Genomic DNA, 14,190 nt, shown 5'->3' on the forward strand with positions numbered 1-14,190 from the left:
TCAGTTTTCATTTATTTTCATAATTTACAGGATGACCTAATATTCTAATAATAACTATTACAAGGTCTTCCGCACCTAATTGTTGCAAGTTATCATTCTTGAAAACTATTGATAAGAGTTGAACTCTGAAGTAAACTATCTTCGAAATTTAAATTTCGCAAACCCCAAAAAAAACATGATTAAGAAGTTCTTTGGCCTATTTTTCAAATTTCAAATCCAGTCTTATCCGTACCACCTTCTGCTTTTTCTTCCCCAATATGAATCTTTGATTGCCTTTCTTTTTCCTCCATACTCCACCAATTTTCCGGTCACTACGGAAACGACCAGACAGCAACAACCTCTCGGCTCTCTTTTCCTGTGTATATTTCCTTCTTAAATCTTATTTTTAGTGTTTTATCCAGATTTAGATTTTTTCAAAAAAGATTATCCCATTTTAAAGATCTTTAGGGGTTTCAAAATTGATTTCAATTTCAGAAAACATAAAATCAAATGTCGAAGAAATCATTAGGGCTTGATGTTCGGCTGGAATTGGAAGGATTGATTTCAAATGATGATACAATCAGATCTGAGAGTAAGTAATCTGAATACACATTTTGATGGAAAAATATGTTGTTTGTATTAATTAACGCATTCAGGTCTACGTGCCTACCTTATGCCTGAGCTGGGTTAAAAACATTCAACTCAACTCAAGTAAAAATCATCTCGAAAACTAGACGAAAATTTTTAAAATTTGGCTTTTGTTCTTGTTTCAGAAAAAATAGATTTCGAGACTTTGGAATTTCTCCGTCATGTACTAAAAGTAATTTGGCACATAGTTAGGTAAACAATTTTATACGGAGTTTTTCTTTCAGATACTAAAGTTCCACAAATGAAGTTTAAGAACTTTCGTGTTATTTTTGGTTTAAAACACTCTGATAACAGTTATCAGTTCGCCAATTTAGAGTCCTAATCAACACATTTTCAATTCAAAAACTAGAGTTTTCATGTATGAAAAAAAAACAAATCATTCAGAAGATGGTCGTCAAGCTTCAATCTTTCGAGTCGCTGAACTAGATGCTCGCACTGAAGCAGACAATCTTCGTTCAATAATCCATCAAAGTGCTCGAGAAGGAAATGTAAACGCTCTTCAAGAAGCTCTGCTGAAAGCTCCATTGGCAGTGAACGCCCAAGATGGTGATTTTATGACACCGCTTCACTATGCAGCGAGATACGGAAACTATGATGCAGTTAAACTATTACTTTCTAAAAATGCTCTACCTAATACAAAAAATCGAGAAGGCGACACTCCGTTGCATATTGCTTCCAAGTATATCTATGGATACAGTGATATTTGCTCAATTATAGATGAGGATCAAGCTGATTCCGCGAGAAAGTACAATACTGCAACCAAGAAGATCATAAATGCCTTAGTTTCTGAAAATGCGTGAGTTTCAACTTTATACTTGTGACTTTGATGATTATCTGATTTCATTTGAAAAATGAGATGGAACTCCTGGGGAAACCCAATTTGTGGCGGAGTTTACATTTAAAATTTTTAAATACAAATATCAATGCTCTGCTTAAGTTTTTTTGTGGACATTTTCCTTTCCAAAAATTGAGCTCAAAATTTGGCAAAAGTACTCATCTTATTATATTATTTTGGAGCATTTCTAACCTCATCCAATATTTTGTGAGCAGTTATAATAAATCTTTAACATTTTAAAATTAGGACCAAACACTTCTCATTTTCGAGTTTTATGTTCGGAATTTTTTCCTTAAAAAATCTAATATCAATTCAAAATTAGGATACTAGTGACATTTTCTCATAGACAAAAATCATAAATAAGTCCGCTTATTTAATGTCCTTATTCAAAACCTTTTTTTATGAAAATCAATCTCTAGATTGCTAGAAAAACCCAATAAGATTCCTGAATGTGAATCGGAGTTTATGTTTGAAATTTTAAATTAAAAAATATTATTGAAAAAAAACGGCTAAAATTTAAGTGAAATCGATCCTGTGAATAAGTACCAATTGACTCCTCTTCACTATGCAGCCATGAAATCCAACTTTTCTGCTCTACACGCTCTCATAAAACTGAAAGCAGATGTGGATGCGGAAGATGATAACAAAATGACACCTCTTCTATTAGCCTGTGTTCATGGAAGCCAAGAAATAATTCAAGAGCTTATTAAAGCAAATAGTAATGTTACGAAAAGAGATCAACGACTCAACACAGTATTTCATATTGTTGCATTGCGGGGTGAGCCGGAATACTTAGAGATGATGATGGATCATGATCCAGTTGAAGCAATCAAGGCATTAAATTTATTTAATAATGAAAAGAAGACACCTTTGAGAATGGCTGTAGAAGGAAATCATCCGGAAACTTTGAAAAAGATTCTGCAGATGGAAAAGAAAAATTCATGTAAATGGATGGATAGGGAGAAGGAATTGATCCATTTTGCCGCTGAAAAGGGATTTTTAGAAGTTTTAAAAGCATTAGTGGAAGCTGGAGGAAACAAGAATGAACTGAATGAAGTTAAAGCAGTGCCACTTCACGTTGCTGCTCAAATGAATCAATTGGAAGTTGTAAGCTATTTAATAGAAGAGGAAAAGGATAATATTGATGTAGTCGATGAACAAGGCTTGACTCCCTTGATGATGGCAGTCACTCATGATAGTAAAAAGTGTGTTGAGTACCTGATTGCAAAAAAAGCAAACTTGACAATCACGGATAAAGATGAACGTACCCCAGTATTCATTGGAGCCAAGTTCAATGCTCTTTCTTCTGTTGAATACATTTTGGACCACCTTAGAAAAAAAAATAAAGAGACTGAAAGAAGTGCTTTAAAGTCACCTACTCGAAATACACTTCGGATTGTGTCTGAAGACGTGAGGAGGACTATGGTCAATATGGTAGATCGAGATCAAAACACTCCAATGCATATTGTTGCTTCAAATGGATATTTGGAAATGATGCAGGTGAGTTGATCGAAAATTATCTCAATTTCAGAAATTTTCCCAACTAGTTTAACTTAACTGTAATTCAATTCCAGTTGCTCCAAAAACACGGAGCATCAATTACTCAAGTGAACGAAGATGAGGAGACTGCATTGCACAGAGCTGCAATTGGGGGTCAAACTGGAGCAGGTCGGAAATATTTTCTTTTCATAGAAATGAATGTTGGAAATTTACAGTAAGACAACTACTTGAATGGGATATTCGACTTTTGTTGATGAAAGATGAAATGGGAAATAGTGCATTGCATTTGGCAGCCAGAAGTGGTACGTTATTATTCCAAGTTGTTTGATGAGAAACCAGGTTGGAAGAATTGCAGTAATGCTTTGAAAAATACTGGAGCTAATGAAAAATATATTTAAATCTTCATAATCAGTACCTCCTGAAAATATTCAATGTAAAAACTATGAATTATACTTAATTTAACTGATTGCAAAATTATGAAAAACTTAGAAAGGATTTGGTATTCTGAGTTTAAAACACGGATAAGTTTTGAAACTGTATTTCTTTTTTTTTCTCTAATTTAACTAAATGACCCACGGTATCTTCTTTCTTTTTTTGTGCTATTAACACTGCTGGAAAAACAAACCAGTGAATTTCAATATTTTTTTAATTGTTAAATTTCCCATAAACAGTCACCACAGTTGACTGCCGTTCTCTGAATTTTTGCGCCAATTGGATCAGTCCAATTGTAGATGGCGTTTCGAAGAGAAAGGACATTTGCATGTGATGAGATGCCATGCGAATCAGAGAGACGCAGATTATTTCGATGGGCAGAGCAGATGGGAATGGTAGTGTCACGACAGATGGCACTTCGGTGTACCGTCCGTCTCCGGTCACTTTTCCTTTATTCCCGTGTTCCTTTTTTGTTGGTTTCCTCCCCCGAAGTAGTCGTGAGAAAGATGTAAAGTCGAAGCGAAACTGAAAAATTAATGAGCACCGTGTGATTATGCTCACTTCCGACTGAGTCACGTTGCTAATTAGGGAGACACAGACGAACAGACACACAGATTTTTGAGACTTTTCTTTTCATGAGAGTCTTCATTTGTTGAATGTGATATGGCTTTTTACGACGATAATGAACCATGACCGTATGTCGGACGGAAATGAAAGAAAAACAGATGACAAAAGAAATGAGGAATAAGAATATGAATAGTGACAGATGGTTGACATAATTGAATGAACTGATATTTATGTGTTAGAAGATTCTATTTCAGATTAGCTTTTCGGATAAACTGAATGGAAAATGTATGGTGAGAATGTAGAATTATGTCATTCACGTGGAGTATTGTTTTTTCCAAAAATCGGAAAAATTCAGTGATGGCATAGATAAAACTTGTTCAAGACTTTTTTAATTCAAATCACGTCCAAAATAAGCCAAAGTTTGATCCAACCTTTTCCAATTTCTCATCCAGCTTTGAATCGACACAGAAAATATTTGGGTTTGTAGGGATATCTTCAGGCACTCGTACCTGTGCCATACCTTGCCTACCTACCGCCTATCAATAGGCACGACTGTAGGACAGGCGTAGGTGACTTTGCCTCTTTCAAAACAATGATTCACCAGTATCCTAACCTGATTTTGAATCCTCCTTCTTACTAATTAGGACTATACTAGACAGGCTTCACGTTTTTGAAAATGCTCGACGGTTAATCTGGGTTCCACGTAATTTTCGGATCAACCATAGCGGCATGGTTAGATGTTCATTTGCACCTGCAATTAGTCACCGTTTCCCCCAAAATTTTCCCGTATCCTCTCTTCCCGGTTTGTCTGATCTTCATCACATCTGCTCATGGTTCTTACGAAACACGAAGCTTCTAATGAAGGGGGCCCTCCCATCAATTATAGGCTTTGAGCGAGAAAAAGATTTTGGACAACCGTGCGGTATCTTGTGCTCAAAAAAAAATCCCCACCGTGTCCAATGCTAATTGCTATCTAAAATATATGCATATATGGGCACCAAGTTGTTTACGTGAAAGAGCGTATTTTGGAGATATAATTCGAGAAAAGAAGATTATTGTTGTCAACAGGCAATCTCATAGGCTCATAGGGGTGGTTTTGAAAAATGGACATATGCTAAAGTATACGACAAGTTAAGTAATACGTTTAGATTTGGGCTGGGTATTACTAGAAGTTTCATGTACTTAGCATAGCCAACATGCTTGCCTACAAGGCATGCTTGACTCTTCTGGAAGGTGCTCCGTATTAGCAGCGAAGAAAGTCATGAGTCCTTATTTCTGTAGATCAAATCAACCTAAACGTTACAGGTCTCTTTTGAAGCAAGTTATGCCTGTAGGCGGACGGGCTTGCCTACAGGTCGACATGCTTATACATGGGCCTATAGGAACCTACACGAGAGTTGTCAATTTTCAGAAATTTCTACTCTCGAAAATTACATCACGAGCTATCAGGTTGTCCCATAAGTTTTTGTACTTTTTTTCAAATATTTTTCCAAAACTTCTAGAAAGTTTTAAAATTTTTTCATCGTAGGTCGTGTCAAGGTCGGGTCGTCCCCTTTCAGAAAAGATTCATTTCATCCATTTCTACTTTGCCACGATGACAATCATCAAACTTGAACGTCGAGACGTTAGATTGCTTCTTCTTTATGAATTTCGTCTTGGTCATTCAGCAATGGAAGCGGAACGAAACATATGCGGTGCGATGGGTGAGGGAGCACTCTCTTATAATACAGCAAAGAGTTGGTTTCAAAAGTTCAAGAACGGCGACTTCAGTCTCGAAGAAATAGAACGTTCTGGGCGACCGATAGAGTTAAATGAAGAAGACCTAGTGAAGCTGGTGGAGGAAGAGCCTCGTCTTAGTCTTCGTGAAATGGAAGAGAAGCTTGAGTGTTGTCATAGCACAATTGCACGTCACTTGGGTCGCCTTGGTTTTACTTCAAAACTTGGAATTTGGGTGCCTCATGAACTTTCGGCATCACAGAAGCTCACTCGGGTCAACGTTTGTACTCAACTTCTAACTTTTCGTCGAAAGTTCGATTGGCTGAACAATCTGGTTACTGGAGATGAGAAGTGGGTGCTCTATGTTAACCATTCCAGAAAACGTCAATGGCTTCCGATCGGTGAGAAAGGAATACCGACGCCAAAGCCTGATCTTCACCCAAAAAAGATTATGATCTGTGTCTGGTGGGGTGTTCAAGGACCCGTGCACTGGGAATTGTTGCCAACTAATAAAACTATCACTGCTGATTACTATTGTGCCCAATTGGACCGAGTTGCAGAAAAGACCAACGGAAAATATGAAAAACTATATTTTCTTCACGATAATGCTAGGCCTCATGTCGCCAAGAAGACTTTCCAAAAGCTGCAAGATCTTGGTTGGACTGTTTTACCGCATCCACCATATTCTCCAGATCTTGCACCAACCGACTACCATTTGTTCTTGTCTCTCAGTGACTACATGCGCGACAAGCAATTCGACGACGAAGAGCATCTCAAAACTGAACTCTCCACTTTCTTCTCATCGCGTTCGCCGGATTTCTTCTCCCGTGGCATCATGATGTTACCTAGTAAATGGCAACAAGTGGTGGACACTAATGGTGAATACTTGTGTGAATAGTACTACTTGTCGCTTGAGAGAAATAAATTTTTTTCAAAAAAAAATAGTACAAAAACTTATGGGACAACCTGATATTTAATTTCTCTATCAGTGTTATTATCGTGTGTAAGCCAAAAAAGTGATGTTGGCTGCAAATAATTTATTGGAGAATCCAGAGTTTTCCCTGTGCACTTGATTCTGGACCCATCGAGAAAGTGAACATGTGCTTTAACGAAATACATCACATTTTCTCTTTCCTATTCATGTGCCTACAATAACAAAGTTGCACCTACTCTGTAGGTATGCAGGTACGCACACCATTGAAAAAAGGTTTTTGGATGCTTCCATAATGTAATTAACTTTTAAAGAATTCACTTTTGCGTCTGTTGTCACACATGACAAAGTCCCTATCTCCCCTTCCATGCTCCAGACAGCAACCACCAGTTGATAACATTTCAATACTTTTCTTTTCTATCTGTTACTTTTATCCTCCACTGTTTTTATGCTCTCTGAGCATCTACAGAAGTAGAACTTGGCGCCGTGCGTCTATCGATTTTCGTTGACGGGCCCCCGCGGTCTATCTGCGCAATTCTCGAAGTCGAGTCTCCACAGATTCAATACTATCTCATCTCGGTGCTCACGTCGTCTAGCACGAAGCCGTCCTCCGCCTTCCCCTTTCCTTTTTCGTTCTCTTCTTTCTTCTTTCTTCTCATTCGCAGTCCGTTGCTGTCGCCGACGCCGCCGCGGCTCTTGACTAGTAACCCGCTCTCTTCTACCAAACAACCAGTATTCATGCTTTGCTTCTTCTTCGAGCACACAGGAGGCATGTAATCTCTCCGGTGAACCACCTGCCTTGGCTTCCCCTAGGCACCATGGCAGTCTAATCCAGAGCGAGAGAGAGAGAAAAGACCTCCTCCTTCTCTCTCTCTCTCTCTCTACCACCTGCCCAAATGAGAAATGACTCCGCCCTCGTCGCTCATTGATTCACATCCATTTTGAGAAGGATGGTTGCTACTGCTGCTTGATCTCAAGGACTGTGTGCTCCCACTTTTACTCAAAGTATTTTATTTCTTCTTCAAGTGCTCTCTTCTCCATTTTTGAATTTCCTTCGCAATTGATACACCATGTCCCACTTGTCATCTGGCATGCACCCTAGTGACTTTAGTGGACATCTAAGTCTTCCAACTAAGGCACGCGGTGAATGCCACGTGGCCATGATGGGGCTCCCATTGAATTTGAAAGGTTGGTTGATCTATCTATCTATCTCTTCATAGTTATTCATCCATATCGGTGTCACAGAATGAAAGCGAGAGAGCTGACTAATTCATGTACATTTGATGCTCTTTCCCTCCCATTTTGCGTCCATTCATTAGGATGAAAGCCGTCCCCCATCCTCCTTTTCCGCGCACTCCTCCACTCCTCAATTTTTCCCCCGTTTTCTCGTCGTAAATCCGAAGATAATGAGAAACTGGACAGTTGAGCGCTGAGCGAAGAGCGGCGGACGACGGGACGTATGGGGGGTCACGGCTTCTCTCTGTGTTGTTGTGCGTGTGTTGCAGCATCCAATTAAATTGGCAGCAGTAGTAGCAGAAGCTCGCGAGTATTCTGACCGAGATGTGAAAAATATACATATATGAAAAGGTTGATGAAGGATGTGGAAAATGATGAAGAAAAGAAGAATATGAGGATTGAAAAAGAAGGCGACGAAAATGATGATGAATGTGTGTGAGCAAACAACAATCTTTCGATTAATCATGCAATATTGGCAAAATTTGGGGCTAAAAGTGCTCGTGTCAGAAGATGTGAAGCGTGTAATGAAAAACTCATGATATTATTTTTTTCGTCTAAAAAAATGTTAGAATTGAAGGATGTGCTAACCAACTAACCATATTAAAATTCTAATTTTCAAATTCATCTAGAAAAATTTAAAATACGATTCCAAAGCCTCCGTCACATAAATTGGCAAAACTTGAAAAATTGATGAAAATGTTAGCCGAAAAAAAATTGTCGCACATTCTTAGTACTCAATCTGTAACTGAGAAGATTTTCCAGAAATACGACTTGAATTTTAGAACAAACACTTTTTGCGTTGGATTTTATTATCTATTTAAAAATTTCATTTTATAAAGAAAACTTTTTCATTCATTTTCCTTTTAATGGAAATTTACAGATCTTTAACACACCATTTACCATGTATATCAAAATCCAGTTTACATCAGCAAAATTTGAAAATAGAAAACAAAGTACACCTGCCCATGTCCTTTTAATACGGCTTAGTCTATTTCCGTACTTGCAAGAGTTTCGTGGAGTTTGAATGAAGCGTACAACTTCTTGAAATGAGCGAATTTCCTGCTTAATGTTGTGTTGAACTTTGGAAATTCAAAAAAAAAGAAAAAAAGAACGCTAGAATACAATTACACAAAATTGGTTTCAAAAAATTAATTAATATTTTAAGAATATTCCTGAATCGTTTGAAAGCTTAAAAATGGTTAGAAAGATACAAATTTGTTTTTTGTAGAATTATTCTTTGTAATCTCTCAGACTCTGTTATCCTGAGAGATAATAAAAATTTGTCAAGAAAAGTATATAAATCCGCTACATAAAAATGTATTCCAAATTTTCAAACTCTCATTTTCTAGGACACGATGCCACAACAAAAGTTTTATTGGACAACGGTGCTGATAAGGAAGCAAAGAATTCGTACCAAAAAACTCCGTTACAAGTAGCCGTGGATTCTGGAAAATTGGAAACCTGTCAGAGATTAGTGGCAAAGGGAGCACAGATTGAGAGCTCTAGTGATACAAAGTTTGCATTGCAAAATTAGAATCTATCAGAAAACAATGTTCAATAATTACAGAACAGTATTGCATACAGCTGCATTCTATGGTAATGAATCTATCGTTAGATACTTTATCGCTGAGGGTGTCACAATTGATAGAAGAGATGAAGAAGGAAAAACTGCATTTGATATAGCATGTGAGAATGATCATAAGGATGTGGCACGAGCATTTCTAGAAACGGATCAATGGAAAAACTTGATGATTCCATGTGATGTGATTCCATTGGATAAGCACAGAAATCCTGTAAATATGAAAAGGAGAACACCCTTCAGAACTCTTCTGACAAAGTTTCCAGAACTAGCTTCGTTTGTTATGGACAACTGTATAGAGTAAGTTATCTTATCTAGAATGTTCTAAAGAGCGTCTACAAATTTTGGTGGCATATCCAATAAATTATATAATATAATAAAACTTTTCTAGTAAAATTCTATTAATTTCACGCTGTAACTCCTATATGTATAATATATGTGAGCAAAGCAAATTCAATAAAACTCTGTGGAAAAATAATGTAAATTATCCAATTTCAGAAAAAGCAAAGAAGAAACCGATTCAACTCAAAGTGTTGCATACAATTTTGAATTTCTCGATGATACTTACATGATGAGATGTGTGAGTGATGATGGAACAGGAGAACAATTAATTGGATGCAAATCTGCATATGATGAAGATTTCAAACTGGAAAAGGATGCACAATCCTATGCTTCCAATTACGACCGCGTCTATAAATACCATCCATTGAAGCTAATGGCAGACGCTGAAAAACTGCATCTTCTCAACCATCCACTATCAAAAGCCCTTCTCAAATACAAATGGAATCGGCTGGGGAGACCAATGTATTATTTTGCTCTTTTCATGTATCTTGTTTTTATTGTCAGTTTGACTCAATATGTAAGACATACAAAGGCTCCATACAATGTTTGGAATGAGGAATCGTATTATGACAGTGAATACTTCGATGAAAACGAGACGTGCCCTCAGATTGTAAGTTTCAATTTTTGAATGGAGAAAAAATAATAATAAATATGTACTTATAGTCATATTTCCAGAACACCACAAAACCTGACGTCGTATGGAAAATCATCATTCAAACTTTAGCCGTCTGTCAAATTCTAGTGGAATGTTTCCAATTATTCCAACGAAAATTTGCATATCTGGTAAACTGGGAGAACTGGATTGATTGTTTTATATACTCAACAGCCCTTATTACTGTATACGACTTCTCCGAATGCTCAGCAACATCAGGAGTTCGTCAGAACTGGCAATGGATTCTAGCAGCTTTATGCATATTTTTCGGATGGATCAACTTATTGTTCATGATCAGAAAAATGCCAAGATTTGGAATATTCGTGGTGATGTTTGTGGATATTGTGAAGACATTCTTCCGCTTCTTCCCAGTTTTTGTGCTATTCATAATTGCGTTCTCTTCATCCTTCTACGTGATCCTTCAAAATAGAGTAAGTTAATTATAAATTCTTTTTTGAAATTCAAGTTTTCCAAATTTCAGCCGGAATTTTCCACGATCTTCATGTCTCCTCTCAAAACTACAGTAATGATGATTGGAGAATTTGAGTTCACTGGAATATTTCACGGAGATGAAACTACTCATGCTGAGAAAATGTTTGGCCCAGCACACACAGCAGTCGCATGTGCACTTTTCTTCTTTTTCTGCATAATAATGACAATTCTCCTGATGAATCTACTTGTTGGTTTGGCAGTTGATGATATTAAAGGTGTACAAGAAAAAGCTGAACTGAAACGTCTCGCAATGCAAGTTGATCTTGTTCTGCAAATTGAGGCCTCTCTTCACTTTTTCATTCAACGAACCAAAAAATATGCGACTTGCCGTTATGCAACTTTTCCATACGGAAAACTTCATAAGACTGGTTTTGCCGGATGGTGGTCCAATTTCAGAAGAAGATTCGGGTTGAGTGTCAGCACTGATCCAGAAATTGACGAGATGTATGAACGGGAAGCGGTTAGTTTCGGGTTGTAGAACATCAAATTAGAAAAAACTAATTCAGGAGTTCACTTCTGAAATGACTCAAAAACTTCAAAACCAAGCAGCTAAACTCAAAAATATTCAAGAAAATATTGATGTGATGTACGAGAAGCAAGTACGACTTGAAGCAATCATTGCAAAGCTCGCGACAGGGCTCAACATAAATATTGAACTTGAGGAGAAAGATAACTGATTTATGAATACTTTTGGAAAATTGATCTCTATTTGTGATTTTTTTTTATTTTTTATTTGTTTTTTCTACGAAGTGTGATAAATTGTTTTTTGGTTTCTGTGCAATTACATAGGCACAAATAAAACATGCACGTTTTCCTTCCAGGCGAAGTACACATTGACTTTTTTCCATTTTTGAACTTAATTTTCAGCGAATCGTGTATCAAAGCTGTTCTGACGGCCTTACTGAAGATCTCGCATGTCCACGCTTTCTTAAAAATACACAAAAACTATTAACCTCCAACCAACCCATCAGAAATGGGATGGTGAAATTTGCAAACACTGGGAACACGTGAAACTTGATGGCTATGGGGGCTAGACAATGGGGGCTAGACAGGCCTCAAGCCCTGCGGGACCTGATAAAGAAGTTCCACGTCATCATCAAACATTAAAGCTGAAAAATTGAACAACAGACACTAGATATCATTGCTTTGGGTAGGCGAGAAAACTCTGTGCATAAGTAAAAACAAATAACCGAGAAAATGCATTTATTCGTCGAAAATAAACCGAAAAGACGAGTGTTCAATTGAGGAGTGTTGTAGTCGAGTACTGCCGTCACCATCAAAGTTCTGAAATTCAAAAATAATGAATTAATGACCCTGTTATGCATACCTTCAGTTGGTGTCTTCATCATCGAACCAGGAAGGGAGCGTGTTGCTTTCTCGTTAAACTTCTTGATCTTTGAAACGACTTCATGACCAGATGGGAGCTTTGTTTTGATCAGCCAGTTGGTTGCCATGTACAGTGATACATATTGGATGTATGAGTCAACGGACTGGGGGCGTTGCTCACGGATCGTGCGAACGATTTCGCTTATCTGAAAATAATGTTCAGTATTTATGAAAACTATAGGAAAAAGTATACCTTTGGCTCCTTTCCTCTAGTCAACTGATCCTCAACAACTGCCAACGTAAGAAGCGCAGCATTCCGTCCAGAACCATTCACAGAAGCAATGACAGTTGGTGAGTTTCCGTTCTCATTCTTAGCAATTTGATGGGCTGCGCGGATCTGTGCACCGAATCGATCAGGTCCAAACAAAGGCTTCCAGTATGTATGAAGATACACACTACACATGACAGCATTCGAGCAACCTTCTGGAAGAAGTTCAACGACAAACATGTCTGCTTTCGCATTTTCCTTCTTCTCAACTTTGCGGGTGTTGACGAAAAATCCGTTGGCATAGAGCCATGCTCCCGATTCCTGACAGAACAGCTTGTCGATTGCTGGGTTGGTGAGTTCTTCTGGTCTTGCAATAATATGCACCGTTTGGCATTGCTCATGGAACACGACACGCCAAAATTCCTCTACTGCATCGACTGAATCCATTTTCGGAAGTTGAACAAGATATATCGATGGAGTGAACTGAAAAATAAACGGTTTTAGGTACTTATTGCCTTCAAGTATCTAGACTCACGTGTGGCACATTTATCTTAGATCCATTGATATAATCGTCCTTGCACATCTGAACAATAATCCGGTTGTGATCGTAGCATTTGGAGTCGTTGTGACGATTTCGACTGGAGTGCGATTGCCACATTTTGCATCGTTCGGTTTGGACAGGAAGCTTCTGTATCTCGTCATACTCATCCTTCAGGTTAATCGAACCTAAGCTCTTAACAAATTTGATGGAAGCTTCCTCCCCTGACCATTTCTCTTTTTCTTTTTTCTTTGGCTTCTCCTTCTCCTTCTCTTCAGTCACAGTTCTATCGTATGCAGTGCTAATTGACAACAGACTCTTCTTCACAGTAATCGGAACTGTAGTTTCAGTCGTTGAAGCCTTCTTATCAACTATCACTGATGCTTTACTCGGAACCTTCTTTGCAACGACATTCTTTGTCTTCCCTCCATGAACAACCGTCTTCTCTTCATATTTTGTTTTTCCTCCATGAACTGCAGTTTTCTCTTCATAACGAAATTCAGGCTCTCTTCTCTTGTTGTTGTTACTCGATTTTGATGTGCTAGGTGATTTTTTTCCGACACCATTTTTATTTCTGAAATTGGAAAATTTAAATGGTGAACTCTTAATCGGTCTGAAAAGAACTTACGGCATTTTTAAATCAAGCTGGCGATTTTCGCTACTTTTGGAAATTTAAAGAATAGGAATGACAGAATACAACGCGAATTGGCAAATATGGAGAGGCGTGTATTTTTTTTGAATAAAAAATTAAGAAAGAGAAACAAATGTCAGTTTCACGTAATAATTATGAACTTCAATTAAAAAAAAGTTTTCTTTTTAAAAGTTCACTTCCTAGTGCTTCAATAATGGCAATAATGAGTTCTTCTTACGCCTACTTGCGCCCGTTGGCTCCCGATATATTGGTCCGATGAACATGGAAGTATTGTTTTCTTTTTTTTGAGTTTCAGTTACAACACATTTTTTAGTTTTCTTTTATTTACTTCATCTTGCGCAACTTCCAATAATCTTCCAACTGTCGGTTCAATTACGTAAGTGTCAGTTCAATTTTATTCGTTCACCGACAACATCAACAACGACTACTTCTCCTTCCGATTCCCTAAAGTTCCAAATCATCAAGTTTTATATACTTTTCTTGGCATAAGCGCTTAC

General features: G+C 37.6%; 2 protein-coding genes and 4 non-coding genes across 7 annotated transcripts; 4 read left to right on the forward strand and 2 right to left on the reverse strand.

The window, feature by feature from the left end:
* The first annotated feature begins 468 nt into the window (after window positions 1–468).
* trpa-1 lies at window positions 469–11,675 on the forward strand. Of its 2 annotated transcripts, none has more exons than NM_001307154.4 (11): window positions 469–571; window positions 1,015–1,423; window positions 1,984–2,962; window positions 3,037–3,130; window positions 3,178–3,264; window positions 9,194–9,359; window positions 9,412–9,723; window positions 9,922–10,375; window positions 10,441–10,848; window positions 10,899–11,369; window positions 11,416–11,635. In NM_001307154.4, exons 1-11 carry the CDS (start codon window positions 490–492, stop codon window positions 11,584–11,586), a joined length of 3,633 nt encoding a protein of 1,210 aa, NP_001294083.1. In that variant the 5' UTR covers window positions 469–489; the 3' UTR covers window positions 11,587–11,635. The 2 variants fall into 2 exon arrangements, with proteins under 2 accessions (NP_001294083.1, NP_502249.3); NM_069848.9 differs by having other exon boundaries at window positions 475–571; window positions 1,012–1,423; window positions 11,416–11,675.
* On the forward strand, window positions 7,243–7,459 carry C29E6.13. Its single transcript, NR_056720.1, has one exon. It is a non-coding gene; the product is annotated as an Unclassified non-coding RNA C29E6.13 (non-coding RNA).
* C29E6.8 lies at window positions 7,608–7,755 on the reverse strand. The gene has a single exon (NR_056721.1). It is a non-coding gene; the product is annotated as an Unclassified non-coding RNA C29E6.8 (non-coding RNA).
* Window positions 7,681–7,776, forward strand: mir-124. The gene has a single exon (NR_002382.2). It is a non-coding gene; the product is annotated as a pre-microRNA mir-124 (primary transcript).
* On the forward strand, window positions 8,043–8,189 carry C29E6.11. Its single transcript, NR_056723.1, has one exon. It is a non-coding gene; the product is annotated as an Unclassified non-coding RNA C29E6.11 (non-coding RNA).
* A 423-nt stretch (window positions 11,676–12,098) lies between the features above and the next one.
* pph-2 (Tyrosine-protein phosphatase domain-containing protein) lies at window positions 12,099–13,717 on the reverse strand. Its single transcript, NM_069850.3, has 5 exons — window positions 13,670–13,717; window positions 13,039–13,615; window positions 12,489–12,986; window positions 12,237–12,441; window positions 12,099–12,193 (listed from the first exon to the last, which is right to left on the reverse strand). Exons 1-5 carry the CDS (start codon window positions 13,672–13,674, stop codon window positions 12,186–12,188), a joined length of 1,293 nt encoding a protein of 430 aa, NP_502251.1. The 5' UTR covers window positions 13,675–13,717; the 3' UTR covers window positions 12,099–12,185.
* Between the last annotated feature and the right edge of the window lie 473 nt (window positions 13,718–14,190).

The sequence above is a fragment of the Caenorhabditis elegans genome, chromosome IV (genome assembly GCF_000002985.6).
Source record: "Caenorhabditis elegans chromosome IV".
Taxonomy (NCBI): Eukaryota; Metazoa; Nematoda; class Chromadorea; order Rhabditida; family Rhabditidae; genus Caenorhabditis; species Caenorhabditis elegans.

Bases quoted from the DNA above. Each gene is read 5' to 3' on its own strand.
- trpa-1 (NM_069848.9), top strand. From the start codon at position 490: ATGTCGAAGAAATCATTAGGGCTTGATGTTCGGCTGGAATTGGAAGGA. The intron at 2,963-3,036 runs GTGAGTTGATCG...ATTCAATTCCAG, and splicing joins GATATTTGGAAATGATGCAG to TTGCTCCAAAAACACGGAGC. The intron at 9,360-9,411 runs GTTTGCATTGCA...CAATAATTACAG, and splicing joins GAGAGCTCTAGTGATACAAA to AACAGTATTGCATACAGCTG.
- pph-2 (NM_069850.3), bottom strand. The intron at 12,987-13,038 runs GTGAGTCTAGAT...TTTATTTTTCAG, and splicing joins CTAAGATAAATGTGCCACAC to TTCACTCCATCGATATATCT. The intron at 12,442-12,488 runs GTATACTTTTTC...CATTATTTTCAG, and splicing joins CTAGAGGAAAGGAGCCAAAG to ATAAGCGAAATCGTTCGCAC.